This window comes from Chlorocebus sabaeus, chromosome 18 (assembly GCF_047675955.1).
Source record: "Chlorocebus sabaeus isolate Y175 chromosome 18, mChlSab1.0.hap1, whole genome shotgun sequence".
In the NCBI taxonomy this organism is placed as follows: domain Eukaryota; kingdom Metazoa; phylum Chordata; class Mammalia; order Primates; family Cercopithecidae; genus Chlorocebus; species Chlorocebus sabaeus.
Window position 1 is genome coordinate 18,128,545 of NC_132921.1, and position 21,122 is coordinate 18,149,666.

The 21,122-nt window shown below is 34.9% G+C and overlaps 1 protein-coding gene across 6 annotated transcripts in view; it reads right to left on the reverse strand.

Moving 5' to 3' along the window:
- RELCH (RAB11 binding and LisH domain, coiled-coil and HEAT repeat containing) overlaps positions 1–21,122 on the reverse strand; it is a 125,149-nt gene that overhangs the window by 10,467 nt on the left and 93,560 nt on the right. For 3 of the 6 annotated variants that reach the window (XM_008013880.3, XM_037987976.2, XM_073006254.1), the window contains 5 exons: positions 17,218–17,300; positions 16,366–16,429; positions 14,631–14,769; positions 9,669–9,785; positions 5,308–5,396 (listed from right to left, as the gene is read on the reverse strand). In XM_008013880.3, coding sequence (XP_008012071.1) covers positions 5,308–5,396; positions 9,669–9,785; positions 14,631–14,769; positions 16,366–16,429; positions 17,218–17,300 — 492 coding nt within the window. Of the gene's footprint in view, positions 1–5,307; positions 5,397–9,668; positions 9,786–14,630; positions 14,770–16,365; positions 16,430–16,632; positions 16,716–17,217; positions 17,301–21,122 lie in introns of all 6 variants that reach the window. The other 3 variants (XR_005236981.2, XM_008013881.3, XR_005236980.2) reach the window with 3 other exon arrangements.

Sequence of the window (21,122 nt, forward strand, 5' to 3'; positions counted from 1 at the left end):
TAGCATTTATCTTGGAAGCAAGGATCCTCAACAATATACTAGCAAACTTAATCCAGCTACATATAAAAGGAATTATACAACATAACCAAGTGGGATTTATCCAAGGAATGCAAGGTTGGTTTAATACTCTGAGATAAATTAATGTAACACACTGTATCACTAGAAGAAAAAACAACCTCATGATCATCTCAATTGATGCAGGAAAAAACACTTCATAATATCTAACATCCCTTCATTATAAAAACATTCAAAAACTAGGAATAGAAGGAAACTTCCCCAACCTGATAAAGGGCATCTAAGAAACATACAAAGCAAAACTGAAAAGAACTAAAAGGGGAAGTAGACAATTCCTAATTATAACTTTTTTTTTTTTGAGATGGAGTTCGCTCTTGTTGCCCAGGCTGGAGTGCAATGGTGCGATCATGGCTCACTGCAACTTCTGCCTCCTGGGTTCAAACGATTCTTCTGCCTCAGCCTCCCAAGTAGCTGGAATTACAGGCATGCACCACTATGCTAATTTTGTATTTTTAGTAGAGATGGGGTTTCTCTATGTTGGTCAGACTGGTCGTGAACTCCTGACCTCAGGTGATCTGCCTGCCTCGGCCTCCCAAAGTGCTGGGATTACAGGCATGGGCCACCATGCCTGGCTGCCAGTCTTAACTTTTAACATGTCTTTCAACAGCTGATGAAACAAGTAGGTCACAAAAAAACTGATACAAAGATAGAATTGAACCATAAAATTAACTAACCTTATTTTATTGAACTATATAAAACAGTATACCTAATAAAGACAGAATGTATATTCTTTTCAAATGCCACACTGATCATATTCTGGGTCATTAGGATAACTTTAACAAATTTCAAAGGACTGAAATCACACTGTTTTCTGACTGTAGTTAAGTTAGAAATCAGTAACAAAAATATCACTAGATAATTCCCATTGCCTCCCAATTAAACAAACCCCATGGGTCAGTAATGAAATACTGGAAATAAAACTGTAATTTGAACTAAATGATAATAAACATAAAATATAGCAAATGCAAGGGATATAGCTAAAACAATACTTAAAACCTTAAATTCATAGCTGAGCATGGTGGTTCAAGCCTGTAATCTTAGCACTGTGGGAGGCCAAGGTGGGTGGATCACTTGAACCCAGGAGTTTGAGAGCAGCCTGGACAGCATGGCAAAACCCTGTCTCTACTAAAAATACAAAATATTAGCTGGGCATGGTGGTGCATCCCTGTAGTCCCAGCTACTCGGGAGGCTGTGGTGGGGGGATCACTGGGAGGTAGAGGTTGCAGTGAGCCAAGACAGCACCCTGCACTCCAGCATGGGTGACAGTGAGACCCTGTCTCAAAAAAACAAACAAAAAACCAAAATCCTTAAATTAATATATCAGAAAAGAAGAAAAGTTTAAAAATAACCTAAACTTCCTCCTCAAGAAGTTAGAAAAATAGAAACACAAACCTAAACAAAATAAAAGGAAATAAAGATGAAAACAGATATAAGTAAAATAGAAAAAAAGCAGTAGGAAAAATCAACACAGCTAAAAGTGCAATATTTGAGATTAATGAAACTGATAAATCCCTATTCAAAACTAACTTTAAAATAAATAAAGAAAAACAAAACAAAACAAAAAAACCAGGCTGGGGATGGTGGCTCATGCCTGTAGTCCCAGCGTGTGAAAGGAGATCTAAATAAATATAAGATATAGCATGTTCTATATAGCAAGACTCAGTCATAGAGAAGACTCCCCAAATTAATTTACAGAGTCAATTCAATTTCAATCAGAATCTAAATAAGATCCTTCTTGGAACCTGTCAATATACTACTAAACTTTACACGAGGAAGGTAAGGGTCATGAACAGTCAAAACATTTCTAAAAAAGGACAAGATGCTGGACTTGTCCTACTGGAATTCTGGACTTTTAAACAAGACAAATGTAATGAAGACAGCATATCGCTTTTATAATAATTGACAAAGAAACCAGTGAGAAAGAATGTTCCCCAATAACAGGCACATACATACATTGGAACTTCATATATGACAGAGGCAGCATTGCCAATCAGTGCAAAAAGGATGAACTGTTCAATAAATAATACTGAAATAACAGATTGTCCATATAGGAAAAAAATATAATTGGAATGCTAGCTCACATCATACATAAAAACCAATTCTAGTAAAATTAATTATTTTATTATATAAAGTCAATTAAAAAAATTTCAGAAGTATAGGAAATAATGTCTTTTAGAAATGATCAATAAATCTGACTATTAAAAAATTAAGAATCAGTGTTCGAAGATGCCAAAGATATGAAAAGACATATAAATTGGAAACAGATATTCATAAAACATAAAATTTACCAAGTATTGGTATATTCCAGATACATAATGAACTTCTAAAAAATAACAGTTAAAAAGATAGCCTAAATGAAAAATAGGCAAAAAACCTAAATAGACTTTAATAGAAGAACACAACTCATCAATAAGCATACCAAAGAATGCTCAAACTTGACAGAAATTAGAGAAATGCAAATCAGAAACATAATGGTAATTTTATATCCACCAAATTAGAAAGTTTAACAATCCCAAGTGTTGGCAAACATGAGAACTAAGAGGGTACTCCCATACACTGCCTATAGGGGTATAAATTGTTAGCATTTTGGAAAACAATTTAGCATTAGCAGGCAAAACTGAAAATGTGTACAGTGTACAACTTGTTGATTCTATTCCTAGTTTGTATCTCACAGACAAACTTTTGCACATGTGCATCATAAGATGCTTGTAATTCTGTTTATAATAACAAAATACTGGAAATATCACCTATTTTCCCAGAAAGGAGAATGGATGAACTATGGCATAATCATACAAAGGAATACTATTCAGTAAGGACAATAAGATAACTACTTTTGCAAATATCAATAAGAATGAAACTTATAAACAAAATGAGTGAAAAAAGCAAATCATATAAGAATACATACAGGAGATTCCATATATACAGGATAGGAGAAATACGCAAAATTAAACATTATGTTGTTTAGGGATAAATAAATATGTGATAAAACAATAAGAAAAACAAAGTATGATAAATATAAAATTCTGGGCAAGTATTAAACTTGGAGGAGCACAGGAGAGGGACATGATTAGGGAGGGGCATATATGGAACTTTTAAGATACTGGTAATTTTCTATTAAGCTACGTAGTAATTACATGGGTGTTAGTTTAATTATTATTATTTAAAAAATTTTTCCTTTTTTTTCCCTCATCAACTTTGTGACAATATAATTGTTTTTTAAAAAAAGACTGATAGTCATAGTCTTCTGTGTCAACTTGGCTAGGATATAATACCCAGTTATTTAATCAAACAGTGACCCAGGCATTGCTATGAAGGTATTTTGTAGATGTGCTGAACATCTACAATAAATTAATTTTAAGTAAAGGAGATTATTGCCCTAAAAAATATGGGTAGGCCTCATCCAAGCAGTTGAAGGCTTTATGAGCAAAAAGTGAGGTTTCCTGAAGAAGGAATCTGCCTCAAATACTGCTTATCAGCCTGCCCTCCATATTTTGGACTGAAGCCTGTAACATCAATTCCTGCCTGAGTGTTCTGCCTTATGGTCTCTCCTACATATTTTGGACTTGCCAGCCCCCTCAACTGTATAAGCCAATTCCTTAAAATAAATCTCTTAATATATCATTTTGGTTTTTCTTCTCTGGAGAACCTTGACTAATACAAACACATATGTAATATAGTCTTTGAATGTACATCCTACACTTTACATTATGCAATGGTATTCTTCTGACAGAAGGAAGAGAACAGGCAAAGGCATGGAAGCAAAAGACAATGTATGTGGTGGAGATGAATTAGTTTGGCATGGCTGGGGCAGAGTGTGTGATGGAGGAGAAAGGGAGAGGGATGAAACTATCAAGATGAACAGGTGTCAGATGATAAAAGCCTTGTATGTAAGAAACTTGTAAAAGGTTTTTAATAGGAGAATAAGATGAAGAGATTTATACTTTAGAAAAAGTACTTTGGCTGTAGTGAGAAACAATAGTAGAGAGCTAAGATTGGAGAAAAATTAGGATATTCTACAATGGTTTCAATGAGATAACAATAAAGGATTCAACTAACAGGGTGGCACAAGTATAAAGAAAGGGAAGAGATTAGAAAGACATTATGAAATTAAAGAACTAATTGGACATATTCCATGTTAACTATCAGGTATATGATTTGGGGAGAAAGCCGTGTGGCATTAGCCAAAGTGGGAGACGGAGAGTAATTCTGGTTGAGGGGACTGGCCATGCTGAATTTTACAAGATGCCTGTAGGACATGTCGGTGAAATAGGCAGCAGTGAGCCAGGAAGTTCATGGCTCCAGCATGGGGTTAGAGCAGAAGATGAAATTTGTCTGATAGTAACATATAGTAGAGGCAAGTTAGATGATGAGTATGGATGAACTTGTTCATGAGAGTAATTCTAATGAATGAAAAGGTGAGGTAAGAAAGGAGGGGAGATTGGGAAGAACTGACTAGAGAAGTAAAAAAAAAAAAAAAAACAGGAATAGAATGGAGTCCCAGGAGCCACAGGAGTTTTGAATCAGAAAATGCTGCAGAGAGACCTGAAGCTATAACAACAAAAAGAAAGTCCTGTCAGGGTGGCAGCTTGGTCACGAGTGATCTTAAAGATGGCAGTTTCAATGGATTAGTGTGATGCAGGAAATATGATGTACCAATAGACATTGTAAAAGTTGAGAGAGTAAATGTGGATGATCAGGAAGAATATGAGACTTGGAGAGGGATGAAAGGAAGTTTTTACTATTTAGGAGTTCAGAGTCAAACATCGTAAAAGGAAAAGCTGATGGAAAAATAGGTTGAAGATACAGAATAGAAAATAAATGATAAACAGGGATTTGGAGGAAACGAGGGGAAACGGGAGACAAATAGAATGAAATAAAATAGTTATGAGGAAATGAAGACAGAAAATAGAAACTGCATCTAAGAAAGTTGATGGTCAGAGATAACCAACATTTTATAGTTAAAAATTTTCACATACATTATCTTATTAAAGTCTCATTATATTAAGTGAAGGAGAGTGTATTATCCCTACTTTAGACAATTAAAGAGAGGCTCAAAGATGTGAAAGGAGTTGTTGAAGATATCACAGCTAGTAAATAAATTGATAAAATGACATTGAGCTAGATTAAAAAAAATTAAGTATAGCATATGATAAGCCTCACACAGAGAAGAATGCAAGTCTGTATATGAGGTATTAAAATATGAATATGGCACTGCTAATCACAGTGACTCACCTCATGCTCTGGAGAGAGATGTTCCATGTCAGTCCGTAAACATCTGAGACCAGGTAAAAAGTGATTAACCATTAAATCCTCTGAAATGACTTGGGACAAGGTAGTTAAGGGAATTAAACGAAACCAAACTGGTATGTCCAACAGAACAACCGAGTTAGTACCACATAAAAGAGAAGCCTTCTTAGATGATGCCTATGGTATGGTGATCACTGAGGGTAAACAGGCTCCCCTCAAGCATGAATCCTCACGTGCAGAGTAAGTTATTTATCAGGAGTCAATTGTGTTTATTCACACAAATCTATTTATGTCAGTGGTATTCATCATTTAAATTACAGAATGTCATGGAAATGTATAAAATGAGCATAACAATTAAATCATGTAACCCAATCAGATGTTTCAAAGAATATGAAAAAAGTATAAAAAGTAAGTTTTCCGGCCGGGCGTGGTGGCTCACACCTGAATCCCAGCACTTTGGGAGGCTGAGGCAGGAGAATGGTGTGAACCCGGGAGGCAGAGCTTGCAGTGAGCCGAGATCACGCCACTGCACTCCAGCCTGGGCGACAGAGCGAGACTCCGTCTCAAAAAAACAAAACAAAACAAAACAAAACAAAAAAAACAAAAAGTAAGTTTTCCATGTAACTAAGTTGAAAGTTTTGGGAAAAACTGATAAATGCAAATTGCTTAAAACATTGCTGTTTAACTATTAGGTATAAGACAATTGTAAAAGATTGAGAAAAATATAAAAATCTAGAAAAACTCTATAGTGCATAACAGAAATATTTCTGGATCTTCTTTAAAGAACTTTAACCTGAAAATCATAGACAATTGCATTACAGATATGATTTACCTCAGAAAGAAGATGTTTAACTATAATTCACAAAAAAGAGATGACTACATCAAAAGACTGGTAAAAGAAAATAACATATATACATTTTAAGTTAAAGTAAGTTAAGGTAGATACCATTTTCCTGATTTCTTGCTTTAGCCATCCTGTTAAACTGACCTACTATGGGTCCTGATTGAGTTGGGTAACAGAGCTTTTGTGGTAATAAGAGCATTTGTTAAGTTTAGGATTACTTGTAGTTCTTAGTCATCTTTGAGTTTTAGTTGATTATCTTGACATTAAAAGGTATCAGGAAAGCAGATGCATTTCTCCAGAAAACAATTCATCTTGTTCATTCACATCAATTCTGATACATTCTCCCTTTATTCTAGTTGTTAGCCTGCAAAACTAGCTCCTATTTAATATCACACCATAAAAATGCCAGTAAATGAGTTCTCTTATAAAGATAATTTATTATTATTATTTTTTGAGACAGAGGTTTTTGCTCTTGTCACCCAGGCTGGAGTGCAGTGGCATGATCTAGGCTCACTGCAACCTCCGCCTCCTGGATTCAAGCGATTATCCTGCCTCAGCCTCCCAAGTAGCTGGGATTACAGGTGCGTGGCACCACACCTGGCTAATTTTTTGTAGTTTTAGTAGAGACCGGGTTTCACCATGATGGGCAGGCTGGTCTTGAACTCCTGACCTCAGATGATCTGCCCACCTTGGCCTCCCAAAGTGCTGGGATTACAGGCGCGAGCCACCATGCCCAGCCATAAAGATGATTAAAATAGATGATTTAAATGAGTTCCCTTATAAAGATGACTTAGTTGAAAAAATGAATTTCACTGAGAAAAAAATCAGTGTAACTACTGCTTTGAAAATACAGTTATAAATAAAAATTGTTCACAAACAAGGCTCCTATAATGAGTGATTTATAAATTTAATAGGTATGAAAAATATAAACATCATCTGGTAAACCAAATCCCTATAGACATATAGAGGGCTGCAACCTAATTATTATGTAGTCTTGCTTTCAAGATACGGGGAAAGTGGCACCAAAATATAACTGTGAATGACCTTTGAATGAGTAGTTTAAGAGTCTGATCTGGAGAAACATGGGCATGGATTGAGAAGCTGAAGATGGCCCTACTTAGAGAGAAGAGGGAAGTCACTTTTCTTTTCCTCTTTCTACTCACTATTGGGGCCTACCTTTTCCCTATGGACCAATCTTTCTCAAGGATTCGAAACTTAAAGGTAATTAGTTCCATCAGATATTAGGAGTCACCTTTACCTCACTGGCGAATGATGGTTAGCCTCTGACTGCTAACAATGAAAGAAGATTCTTAGTTTATTAAGGGAGATCACTGCATTTTAGATAGCTCAATTAGGAAGTTTTTCTTAGAAACGAAATCAGCCTCTGTTATCTCTGCTTGTTAGTGTTAGCTCTGTACCTTAGTTGCACAGTGTTCCTAATCATCCTTCTACCTAAACACCTTTAAAATATCTTTTCATCCCCAAGCCATCTCTTCTCCAGGTTAAACATTCCTAAATTCCTTCAAACTTTCCTTAAACATGACTTCTTGACTTATTATCATGCCAAAATGTTACACACTATAGTTTTTCTAATGTCTGTATTAAAACATGATGGTAGGCTAAAAGGAACACTCTTCTGATCAGCTTAGAATATAATGGAGCAGAACAGATTAGAACAATGTGATTTTATTAGGGGCCACAACACTGTTGACTCAAGTACAAGTTCTGACTCATGTAGAACTAACACTTTTAGTACTTGAACAGGGCCTATTGTTAAGATGGTTCTTCCCCTTACTGTATTGGTATGTAGACTTTTTACTGTATTTACTCTAGTGATATCCTATGTATATCTAAACACACAATAATTCCTTCTGTATAGATTTCTATGCTCTTTGGAAACCACTGCCTTCCTTATTTGGAAACTTTGGTTTTACAGAGCCAAACATTTGAATCTTTTGACTTTCCCATTTTCCTTGAGGCATATTCCTTTAGAAACTCTCTGCTACATAAGATTATACATAACATTTTGTGTAAGTTTTAAATATTATTTTCACAAAGTCCAATTAAACACACCAATGTTTTCTTTCTTTGAGATACAAACTCTGCAATGCGCCACTGTTGCTTTCTTGCAAGGGTCCTATCACTTCTCCAATACTAAAGAATTCTTACTTGCTAATTCAGAATATCAGTTCCTCTTTTTGCTTCCTCTATCTTCCCTAAGTTGAAAATGCCAACAAGAAATCAAGAATGGTAAGTTCTGCTTTTAGTGGAACTAAACTTATAGAAGATGTGAATAGTTGAGGTTACAAAATTATTATTAAAACATGGTGCCATCTGTATTATAAAAAACATGGCTCATATCTTCCTCATGATTAGGTCATTTGTATCAGATTTCCAACATAAACTGCTCTCAACCATGCATCCAACTTTCAGTTTTAGTATTTCCAAAGACATATAGCTACTTAACAGATAGCTCTACTTTTCTACTTTCTCTATTTGATTTATTCTGAACAAAAATAACCTCTTCTTGGTACATTCTAGTCAAGAATCCAGTGTCAATGACTGTCAGTAATATTTTATGGCATATTTATCTCATTTAAAATTACCTGTTCATGTTGCTTATTACATCAAACTGGTATATAACAATGTGAACCATATATAAAAATCCTGAAGCTCTTCCTTCGTTCTCGGGTTTTTGTTGAGCATGTACTTTAGTATTTAGCCTTTCACTCTTTTTTCAATCTCTCATTTCCCCTTTCTTCAACCCTTCTGCCTTTTAAATAAAAGAGCCTAAAAGTTGGGAGTTCACTTTGCCCATTGTTATCTTTACTTCCTTCTTAGTTTTATTTTATAGGCATATGATAGTAAAGAGAATATTTAACAGAATGGCTAAAGTTCTTTGTTCCAGTCACAGTTTTGCTTTTAACTATAAAAAACAGAAGCCACTCATGTCTTTAAGCCTTAGTTTAATCATTTACAGTCGCTGACATGGACCTACATGATCTCTAAGTTTTCTCCCAGTTCTGTAATCACTGGAGATCATTAGCTTTGTTGGCCCTGTACTTTTCCAATGTGTGATATCTCTCTAAGAGATATTCATAATATTCCACTGGATACTGAGAGTTAAACATTCACTGAAAAACCTAAATGCCAAGTCATATATACAAGGCTTCCTTTTGATTAACAGAAGTCTCAGCTGCAATTCTTTCTGCTCTTCATTTCTTGCTCGGTTATGTAGCTAATATAAATAAAAACTTCAGGTTAAGAACTTCATCAAAATTCTCAAAACTATAGAGCATAAAAGCACAGAGGACTTAAAATTATCTTTTAAAATTATGAGATGGCTAGAAGGTGGAGTGGAGTGAGACAAATCAAATCTTCAATTTTCTACAATTCTTATGTAAGTTGAAGAAAAGAAGTTCTACTTTTCAATCTTTAACAACCAAGTTCCACTCTAAGATGGTTATATAAATGTAGATACCCTGTAATAAAGCAAGGATACAACAACAGGAAAGTGCACTGTAGGCTTCAAAAAGATGCGTAGCAATGTCCAGTCTTTTAGAATCCACAATCTGTAAGTTGTTCACCAAGGCTAACTTATGCAAATGTGGTATAACAACTAAAACAGAAAAAAGAAAGGGTTAAATTTTTATCCAAAACGTGCATACAAAACTCTGACACACTTTAACAATAATTTATTACTTTAATTTATGAAATTTCATTTTAATTCTGAATGACTTCAAAAGATTACCCACATATTATACTTGCTTTTTTTTTTTAACTAGGGAAGAAAGTAGTTTTTCAAAACAAAAAGTGATCTGGCATTTGGGAGAAACAAATTGTAGCACTGTCACTATTACCTCATTATGAAGATGTATATAGATTATTTGGCCTCACTGTAATTCAGTTTCCCAGTTTGAAAAATGAAGCCCAAATAATTATAAGCAACCTACCTCTTGTATTATTTATACTTGCAGATAAGTTTCTGCATAAAAATATTACCATTGCTATTAAATAAATATAGAGTATATTCTTTTTCAACAACCTATTATTTCACCACTTCAGGATAATATTATTAGCTTTAGTCTCTCAAATTCTTAGCAAAGACCAATGTCAAATAGCACTTGACATTGGTGGCTGAGTTTTCAAGTTATTCAATGAGTTTAATACCCTCAAAGAGTAACATAAAATTTCAACCTACTGCTAAATAAAAGCAATGGTCCAAGAAACAAAAACCAAATCAGTAGCAATGAGCGCCTCTAGAGCCTAAGATTGTATTTTCTGGATACCATTTCCCACTAAAACCAGGGCTCTTTGAAGAAATGGCTTCAGGGTCAGTGATTGTTAAATTGTTAATCAAAAGACCAGTCACACAACCCCTTTCTAGTCTCTGCTTGGTTGAGGATCACAAAACACCACTCATAAGCATCAACTGCTGACCAACTGTAGTGACCCCTTTCTTATTTGCACTCAGTTTGCGTATATAAAAGTCATAATCTTCTCCTGGAAAAACTCCTGCTTCCTAAATAAGCTGGGGCAATAATCACAACTTTCATGCTTAGCTTAGTAAAACCCCACAAAAACTTAGAATAACAATGATCATTTTTAGGGAACCTTTTGACTCGTCAAAATTAATAACAATATATTTATGAGGAGCTCTAGAACAAATTAGGAGACAAAAAGTCCAAACATTGAGTTGAAAGCTTCATTAATTGGCATGCTGAGACCTCAATAAAATAGTGACTCTAAGTCTCCCTCGAAGACTCACTAGTTCATTTCTGCCCAAACCTTCAGAAACTTATCATCTTGCACTTGATCTGTTCATACATGGTTCCTTTATTCCATCTTCTCCTGAGTCTCTGACCTTTTTACAGTGTTTTTCTCAGAAGTACAACAATCACACTGCATAATATCCCCTTAAAGTTGCTTGACTAGAAGACAAATCTATAGAAGTTCATTTAAACTCTAGTCTCAAGGAAGTTAAAGGCTCTAATTAAGGATCTTCCTAATTCTCGGGAAGACAGACAGAACTTTACTATAGAATTCAGATTTCACTACACACATATTGTCCTGGGCTACCACATATGTATTAATTAATTCACTTAATTGTTAACCCCTCAGATATAGACAGACAGTTAAAAGCAGTAGGAGATGAAGGACCAGGAGATGATTTAATAATAACCCAGATGGATATCATTCTTTCTTTTTTATTAAGAGATGGGGTCTTGCTTTGTTGCCTGGGCTGGAGTGCAAGGACTATTCACAGGTGCAATCATAGTGCACCACACTCGAGCACTTGGACTCAAATGATCTTCCTGCCTTGGCCTCCTGAGTAGATGGACTACAGATGTGTGCCATCATGCCTAGCTAATTTTTAAAAATCTTTTGTAGGGACTTGGTCTTGCTATGTTGCTCAGGCTGGTGTTGAACTCTTGGCCTCAAGTGATCCTCCCACCTCAGCTTCCTGAGTAGCTGGGACTATAGACACATGGTACCATGCCTAACTTAGATGGGCTAATTCTAAAACTGAACTTCATTGGGAAAGAAAAACAGGAAATACATAACATAAGGCCACTGCAGAAGCCTTTTTCTTTAGGGCAGATTGAACAAAGATTTAAAATTATAAATGAAAAAAGGATAACAGGAGATTTTATAAAACTGTATTTCACAAAAAATTAGCCGGATGTGGTGGTGCGTGCTTGTAATCCCAGCTACTTGGGAGGCTGACGTAGGAGAATCACTTGAACCAGGGAGGTGCAGGTTGCAGTGAGCCGAGATGGTGCCACTGCACTCCAGCCTGGGTGATAGAGCGAGACTCTGCCTCAAAGACAACAAACAAACAAAAACTGTATTTCAGAAAACGTTCAAAAAATATTTTGGGGTAGATCCAATAGTCATAAAGGGAATCTTGTCCTGTTTTTGTTTGTTTGTTTGAATAAATGGGCCCAGACCTCAAACAATAAACTTAGGGGAAAAAATCAGAAATGGAAAATTGCCACTTTAGAAAATCTCCAATGTACGACTGAACATTTTCAGAGAGCCTTACTAAGTAAAATAGCTGAAAACAAAAAACAACTCTATGGTGTTGCAGATAAAACAACTGGTTCTTAAAAATGAAAACAAGACCAAGGTCCTGTGATAACTAATAATTGGGAAAGAACAATGGCCACTGAAAGAACTAATGTCTGCTATTAACCAAGAAATAGAGGGGCAAATACCTAAATACCCAAAATGCCACTCCAAGGGAGACATTACTACCCAGAAATTCTCTCTCCATCCTCCAAACTCCCAAAGCCAATCATCTAGAAATACATACGAATAACACTACAGCATTCTTCATACAGGTTCTACTTCAATATTTATCTTATTAATATAGAGTACTAAATTCCTCAGAGTAAGTTCTAAAGCAAAAGAGTAGCCACTTGACTGAGAAGTAAGTACAAAAGTGGGAAAAAGGCTACTTTTTATCTTTAAAAAAAAATCTGGTTGTACCAAAATGTGAAAGAAGACTGTATAAGACATACTTGTGGGTACACAGTAAGTTGCAGGAGGCTTCAAGGATAATGGTTTACTAGAACTATTCAAGCAGTGGGAATTTCTCACCTCAATCTGTTCCTAAAACAACCTTTAATTGTTATTTTGGGGCCATTACGAGAAGAAAATTCATTTTTTCCTCTTGTACAACTCCTACAAATTTGATAGGTGGGTATCTACTCTACAATTAAAACTGTCAAATAAAATGGAAGGGTTATTTTTAGATGTTCTTGAAAATTATAGAAAGAGACATTAAGATATTGACACTATGTTTAATTTGAGAAATAACTCTAGTCCCAGAATTACTGAAAAAAGATTCCAAAGAATCAACAAAATAACTGGAGCAGATCCTATAAGAATCCAGATGGATTCTTCCCAGATTATCGTGAGTCTTTCTTTTGAATGTACATAGAAAGGTCAGATCACACTCTAGAAAAGTTTTAGCAATACGACACGGCACACAGCAAGGACCCATTTAATGCAACAACATTGCACATACCGAAGACCCGTTTAACATGACAACATACCAAATACCCATTTAACTTCACAACATGGCACACACCAAAGACCCATTGTGTGTTGAGCCTATCCCTTAATCTAGGAGCCAAGAGTTATTCTCCTTGCCTCAGAGCAACTACAGCCTCAAAAAGTCAAAGCACCTTCAGAGTTCCTACCTAGAATCACCTGCAAATTTGACGCTGCAACATGTGGAACTATCCCTAGTGCTAAAATATCAACTTTCTTCTGTTAGTTGGCTAATTATGAAGACACTTACCCAGTGAAAAAAATGTCATGACTGTGTTTCTATAGCGTGATCAGTGTGCATGGCCTCAACCGAGTTTTTGGACACTGCAGTCCAAATCCTGACTTAGTATTTTTTGTTGATGACTCTTATTTTACAGAGTCATATGCTAGCCTGGATATATAACAGTCCGCCGGAGAATAAAATAATGTACTAGAAACCAAACTGATTTAAATGACCCAACTTGTGGCCCTCTCTAGAGCATGTCAAATTGCTAAAAATAAAAGCGCTATGATAACTGATATACTTCTGCAGTCATAATTTCTTGATGCTTTGATGCTATCCAAAGAAATTGTGGCCATAAATGTCGAGGCCCACAATAAAAGAGACTCTGTAAAATCTACAGAAAAAAGGCAGATAACTGTGGAAGATCATGTAGCAGATCAACAAGCTATGAATTAAAACAAAGTTATGTATCATGCTGAATGGCATGCTAAGCGGGAGAAATGTCTATTTTTCATAAGAACATGTCCAGAAACACACAAAAATTTCCTTAAAAGTAAAAAAAAAAAACTCTAAGGCAGCACAGCAATTAGCAGTTATTAAGAAATATTTCTAAAATAACTTGAAATTAAGTTTGAGTTACTCTTCATATGTCTTACAGCAATCAGTATACAGTATAAGACCATCCATTAGGCTGGGCGCGGTGGCTCACACCTGTAATCCCAACGCTTTGGGAGGTCGAGGCAGGCAGATCACCTGAGGTCGGGAGTTCGAGACCAGCCTGACCAACATGGCAAAACCCTGTCTCTACTAAAAATACAAAAATTAGCTGGGCGTGGTGGTGGGCACCTGTAATCCCAACTACTCGAGAGGCTGAGGCAGAAGAATCACTTGTACCCAAGAGGCAGAGGATGCAGTGAGCTGAGATCATGCCATTGCGCTCCAGCCTGGGTGACAGAGCGAGACTCTGTCTCAAAACAAAACAAAACCATCCACTAATATCAATACTGATTAATTCACAATAACTAACTTGTTTCATGTTCAGCTTTCAGTACACAGAAGTACACAAGGCTTTAACACATGACAAATGCACCAAGATTTTAATACATGACAAGGCCTCAGAGGAGTGTCTAGCTTTGATCTTACATTACAATTCAGGAAAAAGGTAGAAAAATGCAAACTTACACTCATCTCGGAACCTGGGTTCTGCGTTAGGGCCAACTCTACCAAATGTTTTTATGATCTCTGTATGCAAAGAATGTTGGTCTTGATACTGAGGATCTTCCAGGAAAGAAGCCAACTGCATTTTCACCCTTTCCAGCAACTTAAAATTGGATATTGTACAGTCATTTTATAGAGTATTGAAAACTGAGTAGTGTTGTTAAAGTGAAAGACACATGTTAAACATGACTTACAGCAGTGGATTAAAGCAACCTATATTCCAAAGACAGTAGAAATTTGGAATTAAATAAGTAGTTATTTAATCTTTTGGCTCAGAGAAGGTTTCCTCCTTTGCTTATGCTTATAAATTCTTAATTAAAAAATACAAATATTCCTAACAAGTCATAACAAAAGAAAAAAAAATCCCACTGTATTTAGGGAAAAGTAGGTAAATTTGTGATTATTTTGTATCTAAATTATAATTCTTAAAACAAATCACATTGTAAGTTACCCAATTATTCACCTTCTGAAAGCAATGAGTCATTAATGACTTATATCTTACTCACATTTCCCTAAAAGACATTTTTATTTTAGGATTTGAGAACATGTTGAAATTCTGCTAAGACTGCAAGCTTTGCAGAATGATGTGCTTTTCCTCTGTGGCTTCACCAGTGAAATATATAAGTGAAAAAATGGAAAACATTCTTTCTGTAACTAACAAAACTTCAGTTTTTGTTATAGAAAATCTATATGATGAAGGAGTTTTATTAAAACTTTTCTCTTTTGGGTAATATGTCCACAAATAATTTATGTTCTAATATACAAGGTTTTTTTTTCATTTGTATAAGGACATATCCAATATAATAACAAAGAATAAAAATCTGATGCCAGTTTTAGAAGTATCTTACAGTTAGTGTTGCAAATAGAATCTAAAAAACTTGAAATCAGTTTCAGAATCAAAATACACCTTAAGAAGGAAGACCTTGGTGGTCTCCTGAAACAGGCATGACAGAGGGTCTGCCCAGACGATGATCTACTCTGCAACAAGAGGATATCAGTCTACTAAATGACTTTTACGGCTTCATATCAATGACACAGTTATCAGAATACAAGTGCCCTCTTGCCTTCATTGATAACTGAGATACATTTGTGTTCCTGATGTTATCTGGGAAAACAGTCCTGCAATCTCTGCAACACTGGTAATCAAGAATTTATGTAGATTGGCCAGAAGCCTACTGGATAATAGAAGGCTTTGGAACTAGACCTGATTTGAAGGATTATTCAAAACTGCAATATCTAGCTCGGCTTACAACAGAACATCTAGCAAGCTTGTCCAACACACCTTACTTTGTTGTTGATCTGTTTTGTTTTGTTTAAGGCTTTTAGCAGCCTGAAGCCGTGGTTTTTAGTTTCTGTCTCTAGTGATAAGTAGAAAAGAGGGATGAGGAAGGGGCTTTACTGGCCCAATCAGAAAGAGAAACTAAGAACCCATGACTATATTCTCTCCCTTGGACATCCCTGAAAGATTGGCCTATACTTAATGATCTGATTGAGAGGAAAGACTAGAGATTTCCTTAGGATATGGAAATATACCTTGGTTAGGCTACCATGTTTTCACATAGTGAGATCCTCCTCTGGCCTATAACTAACTAGGGCACAAAATGAAAGGTAAGATGCTCCCTGCTGTCTACCACCAGATACATGTATCATGATCACCTCAGTATTACACAGACATAAATAAATTTCAATTATTTCCTACCTCTCTTTGAATTACTGTTTCCATAATAGTGCCAAAGGCTGGAATTGTGGCAATCCTGACAGAGCTGTTAGAATTAAAAAAGAAAGAAACTGAAGCTTTGAGATGAACAATGAGTATTACTAAAATGTATATTAAAGTAAGTACAAGGTAAATATACTGTATTAGTCTCTAGCAATGACAAATTAAATAAATTTAAAAAAAGCAGACCAAGAAGAATGCTCAAAAAGACAGACAGGATAACTTAAGGTCGCAGTCTGTGAAACTCACAATTCAGGATCACTGGACAAGGTAACAAGGGCCGGAGCAACCCGCTTGTCAACTAACGCTTCACTCATGCCTCGAAGAGTCAGCTGTAAACCAGTCAACATGCAATAAAAAATGGTTTGGTAAACTGGAATAAGAACTGGGTTAGCTGTGACTGAGGATGGGCAGGCAGACTCATTGGCCTTTCTTGGTTTAGTCATCCACACGAGACATTAAAATGTTAGGCCTTTGGTTCATGCTACTACACTTACTGGTAACAACCTGTTAGTGAGATTAGGAGAGCATCCCTTCTTGGCTTGAAAGAAACAGTCCATCAGCATATTTTAGGTTATGGAAGTATTTATTGAGCACTAATATACTAATATATTTTTTCAATACATGGCCTCCAAATTACATTTACAGTGAGGGTTGATTTAAAAAGAACCATGATATATAAATAATAATATGATAAAGTTTAAAATCAAATAAGTATAATCCAATATTATTAATTTAAAGAGATTCTTCAATAAATTTAAGAGCTGATGGTTATTTCTTGGCAGGCACATTTTGAAAGGGATGCTGAATATAAAAGGCAGGGATGACACTTACATTTCAGGGTCACTGGAGAGAGTAATGAGAGCAGGAACAACCCTCTGAGCTACCAGAGTTTCATTCACCCCCTTCACCAACAGCTGATTGGTCAGCACAGGGGGTATTCACAGGTGATGCACGGAAAGAGCAAACACAGTGCGCCACGGGAAGAAGGAAGGAACAACCAAGAGAAAGAGAGAAAACACAAAAGCAAAACCAAAATTAGAAGCTAAGCAAATACTGCTTCTAGAGTGCTTTACAAAGGCAGAGAATGCTTAGGAGGAAAATAAAGCTTAAGTAGCCTAGCGTCCACGAAAACAGATTTTGTCACCAGTTCAACAGCAGTTTGTACTTTTGGTCAAAGAGTCTAAGCAATTTCAATGTCCATCAAAATGCAACTTAAAAGAATACTTTTTTAGCTTCTTTGACACATACTGTGTTCTACGGTTAAAATTCTAGAAGTAAGGGTGGTATGCTTTTATTATGACCAACACGGTACAAACTGGGCTATTTTTAAACCAAACTCACATAAGTAGCAGCCACCACTAAACCACTTATTATTGTGCTATAGCAAGTGTATTTTAAAACCACATAGGAAAATTCCTAACCTTTTAAATAATATAGCTTTTTCTTTTGAGGTACAGAGATATAATGCTGTCTATTGGAAAGTATTACACTTGGGAATCAGATCTGGGTTCAGACGCCAGTTCTCCACTTATGAGCCATGTGGTCTTAGATATATAGTATTTTCCATCATCTCTTGAAACGCAAGTTTTCTCATCTGAAAATGGTGATATTATTATCTACCTCAAAGGGCTGTTGTGCTATGAATTTGCAAATAACATACCTAAATACTGTGCCTGACAAACAGGCATTCAAGAAAGAGTTTAATTATTTCTATTACTGCAAGAATATATGATCTGTAATATGTTTGGAAGAAATGATCTAATTTAAACAACTTTTTGATAGTTAATATCTAAATATGACTTTGTTTTAGATTTCTTATAAATTCAAATAAAATTAAAAATAAAAAAGATGAGTAGAACTAGATCTCTATAATCACAAAACAATTCATTTAGCAACCAATGCTAAATTGTAATACAAGAGAACGATACTGAGCCATATACATTTTGTTTGATAAATATTACTGAAGTTTATGAGTTCAACCGAGAAGCGCAATCCCCTTCTCAATTTCAGAATGTAAGCACATATTAATCCTAAATGCTTACCAATCTGTTTACCTAGTAACTAGTACTTAGTCCTCACAGAAGATCAAAGATGTCACAGAATTTTTAGTAACAAAAATCTACCATTGTGTGCATATGTGAAGGTATTCCTCCTATATAACACATCAGAGAAAGTAACTCACTTTATGTGAAGATTCTTAATTTTGCAATGATTTTTCACCATTTACCAATTGATTCATTTTAGAATCTACTTCAATATTCTGAAATAATTTTTATAAAAAAACACAGATAATTAACCAGGAATAAAATGACAAAGAACTTTTAATATCTTAAACATTACAGATATTGGATAGAAAGAAATAGGACAAGGAAGTTCAAATATTGTTAAATACAACCTTCTTCTCTGTATCATTTTGTAAGTAAGATTGCTTACATTTGAATCAGTATCTTGAAATTTCTGTTATTTTGAGTCTGTCAAAAGCATTAAAAAAGAGGATAATGTAGGGGACAAATTAATTTTTCATTGGTGTAAGGTTTTTAAGTTCAATTTCTTTATTAAGCTAGAAAATCACAAAGTACATTTAAGAGCTATCAATTGTTATACACTTTAATACAATATATCATTTGATCTTTTCACTTGATGAAGTAAGTACAAATATCATCAATATTTTAACAGATGAAGAAACTGAGGCTTAGGTAAGTAACTTGTCCAGGGTTTTAGAGTCTAAGTCATAGGGTCTGCAAAGGAACTCTGTCCCATCTGGCTTAAAATCCATGACTTCTTTGAGTTGTGTTCTAATGTGACATGCTCAATTTCCTTATGATTAAAATATATACGAAGTTCTTTTCTGCATCTTTTGGGAAATTTATTATAACACATGATAAATTCCTCTTATAAAATAATTTTATTAATTCACTACTTCAAAAAGTAATTTATATTCTCTTATTTAAAACAATGGGAATAATATGATTGATTGGGTTCCCTCTTTTTGTCCTGCTGTCTAAAAACTAACCTAAATTTATTAGTGAATTTCAGTGACCATATCCTATTAGGTTCTTGGTATAAGCATTTCTCATTTTCTTCTCAACAGTTTCTGGTCTCACCTTTTAAAAAAAGAATTTTTTTAATGTTTTTATTTTGAATTAACTTTTTTAGGATAAGCAGGCATAATTCTAAATTATAAAGCATTGGTATCAAAATAAATCTTATGACCCTTTATTCTTTTAATACAATTTTGTTCAAATAAGAATCACTGACAAAAAAGGAACTTTAATTTCTCTTACTGATAACTTTTTCTGACATGCTCATTGAAATGTATCATTAATGAATTTGAAAAACATTGAAACAGTCTCTCAACAAGATCCAGAAGTTCATCAACGACCTGAGAGGACACTGAAAACTGCTTAAGCATAGATAGATATAGTTTCCAGACCAGCACTGACAGCAAACAGAGAAACCAAAACCAGACATAAGCCACATACAAGAAGGCAGAAAACCAAACAAAACAAGCAAAAAACCTCAAAGCAAATGAACAGGGAGGATTCATTTTATTTACTTATTTTCATTTATATGGTATGATTCACCAGTGCACACTCACATTTCAGAGATGAAAGATTTAAGAAAAAGAAATGGCTTTTATGAGCTTAGAATAAAATTATAGGAAGAGAGTGTATGAAAGAAATAGCTCTTCATTTAAAAAGATACTTTTTTCTTTTCGGGGAGAGGAGATTCTGATGAATGACTTTTCTTTCATGGTCATGCCCCTTTTCAGCATATTGAATAATCAAAACAATTTACATCCAGAAGGAACTTGTACTAGACATAAAACCAAATAGTGACTTTGGCATTCATCTTCACAAAAAACCTCTGATTATGGCTTTTTAAAAATTGCTCCTGTATGATAACTGAGGGAATAACATGGATGGAGAATTTTCAGCTTCCTGACAACAATGGAGTCTTCTTGAATTCACAAATCTAACTTACATATTTCAGAATTTTAGAAAGTATATATTTTAAATATATCACTACCCCATCTCCAATTGCAATTTATTTTCAATTGTGGAGAAATTCTGATATTCAGCAAGATTTGAATTATCCAATTCTTTTTATAGAAATAAATGTTTAGGTATTTTAAGAATCACATGAATATTGGGGCAATTTTAGTTTGGATAAGTATATGTTCCCTATTACCATCATATATTTTGTGAAGTAATAGCATGGATGAAAAAAATAATGATAATGACAGTAAACATATAAGCATTTATTATGGGCTTATATAAAACATATAAGCACTTATTATGTTCCAGAGACTGTTTTAAGGGCTTTAAAAGCATTAATTAGTTCAATATTAACAAAAATCCTTTCAGACTGATACTTTGAGACAGATACTTTTTGTTATCAACTTTCTTTTGTAGATGAGGAAGCTAAGGTACAGAGAGGTGCAACCTTGTCCAAGTAATCTACAAAGTCGCTAGGTATCAGAGATGGAAACTGAACCCAGGCAGCCTAGGTTTATTGCAAGACTGAAGATCAACAAGAAACAGTAGACCAATTTTAGTGCTCAAATAAAGTTCTAAACCTCAACCTCACTGCTCCCTGCCTACACACATACTAGGGTTATGACATAATTTGCTATATGATGGGTACAAAAGATAGTTCTTTCAATTTCATACTTCACTTGGGTAGGTAGTAATTCAATACAATTTAGGTAAATTCTCTGCTCTCCTCTCTTTTAC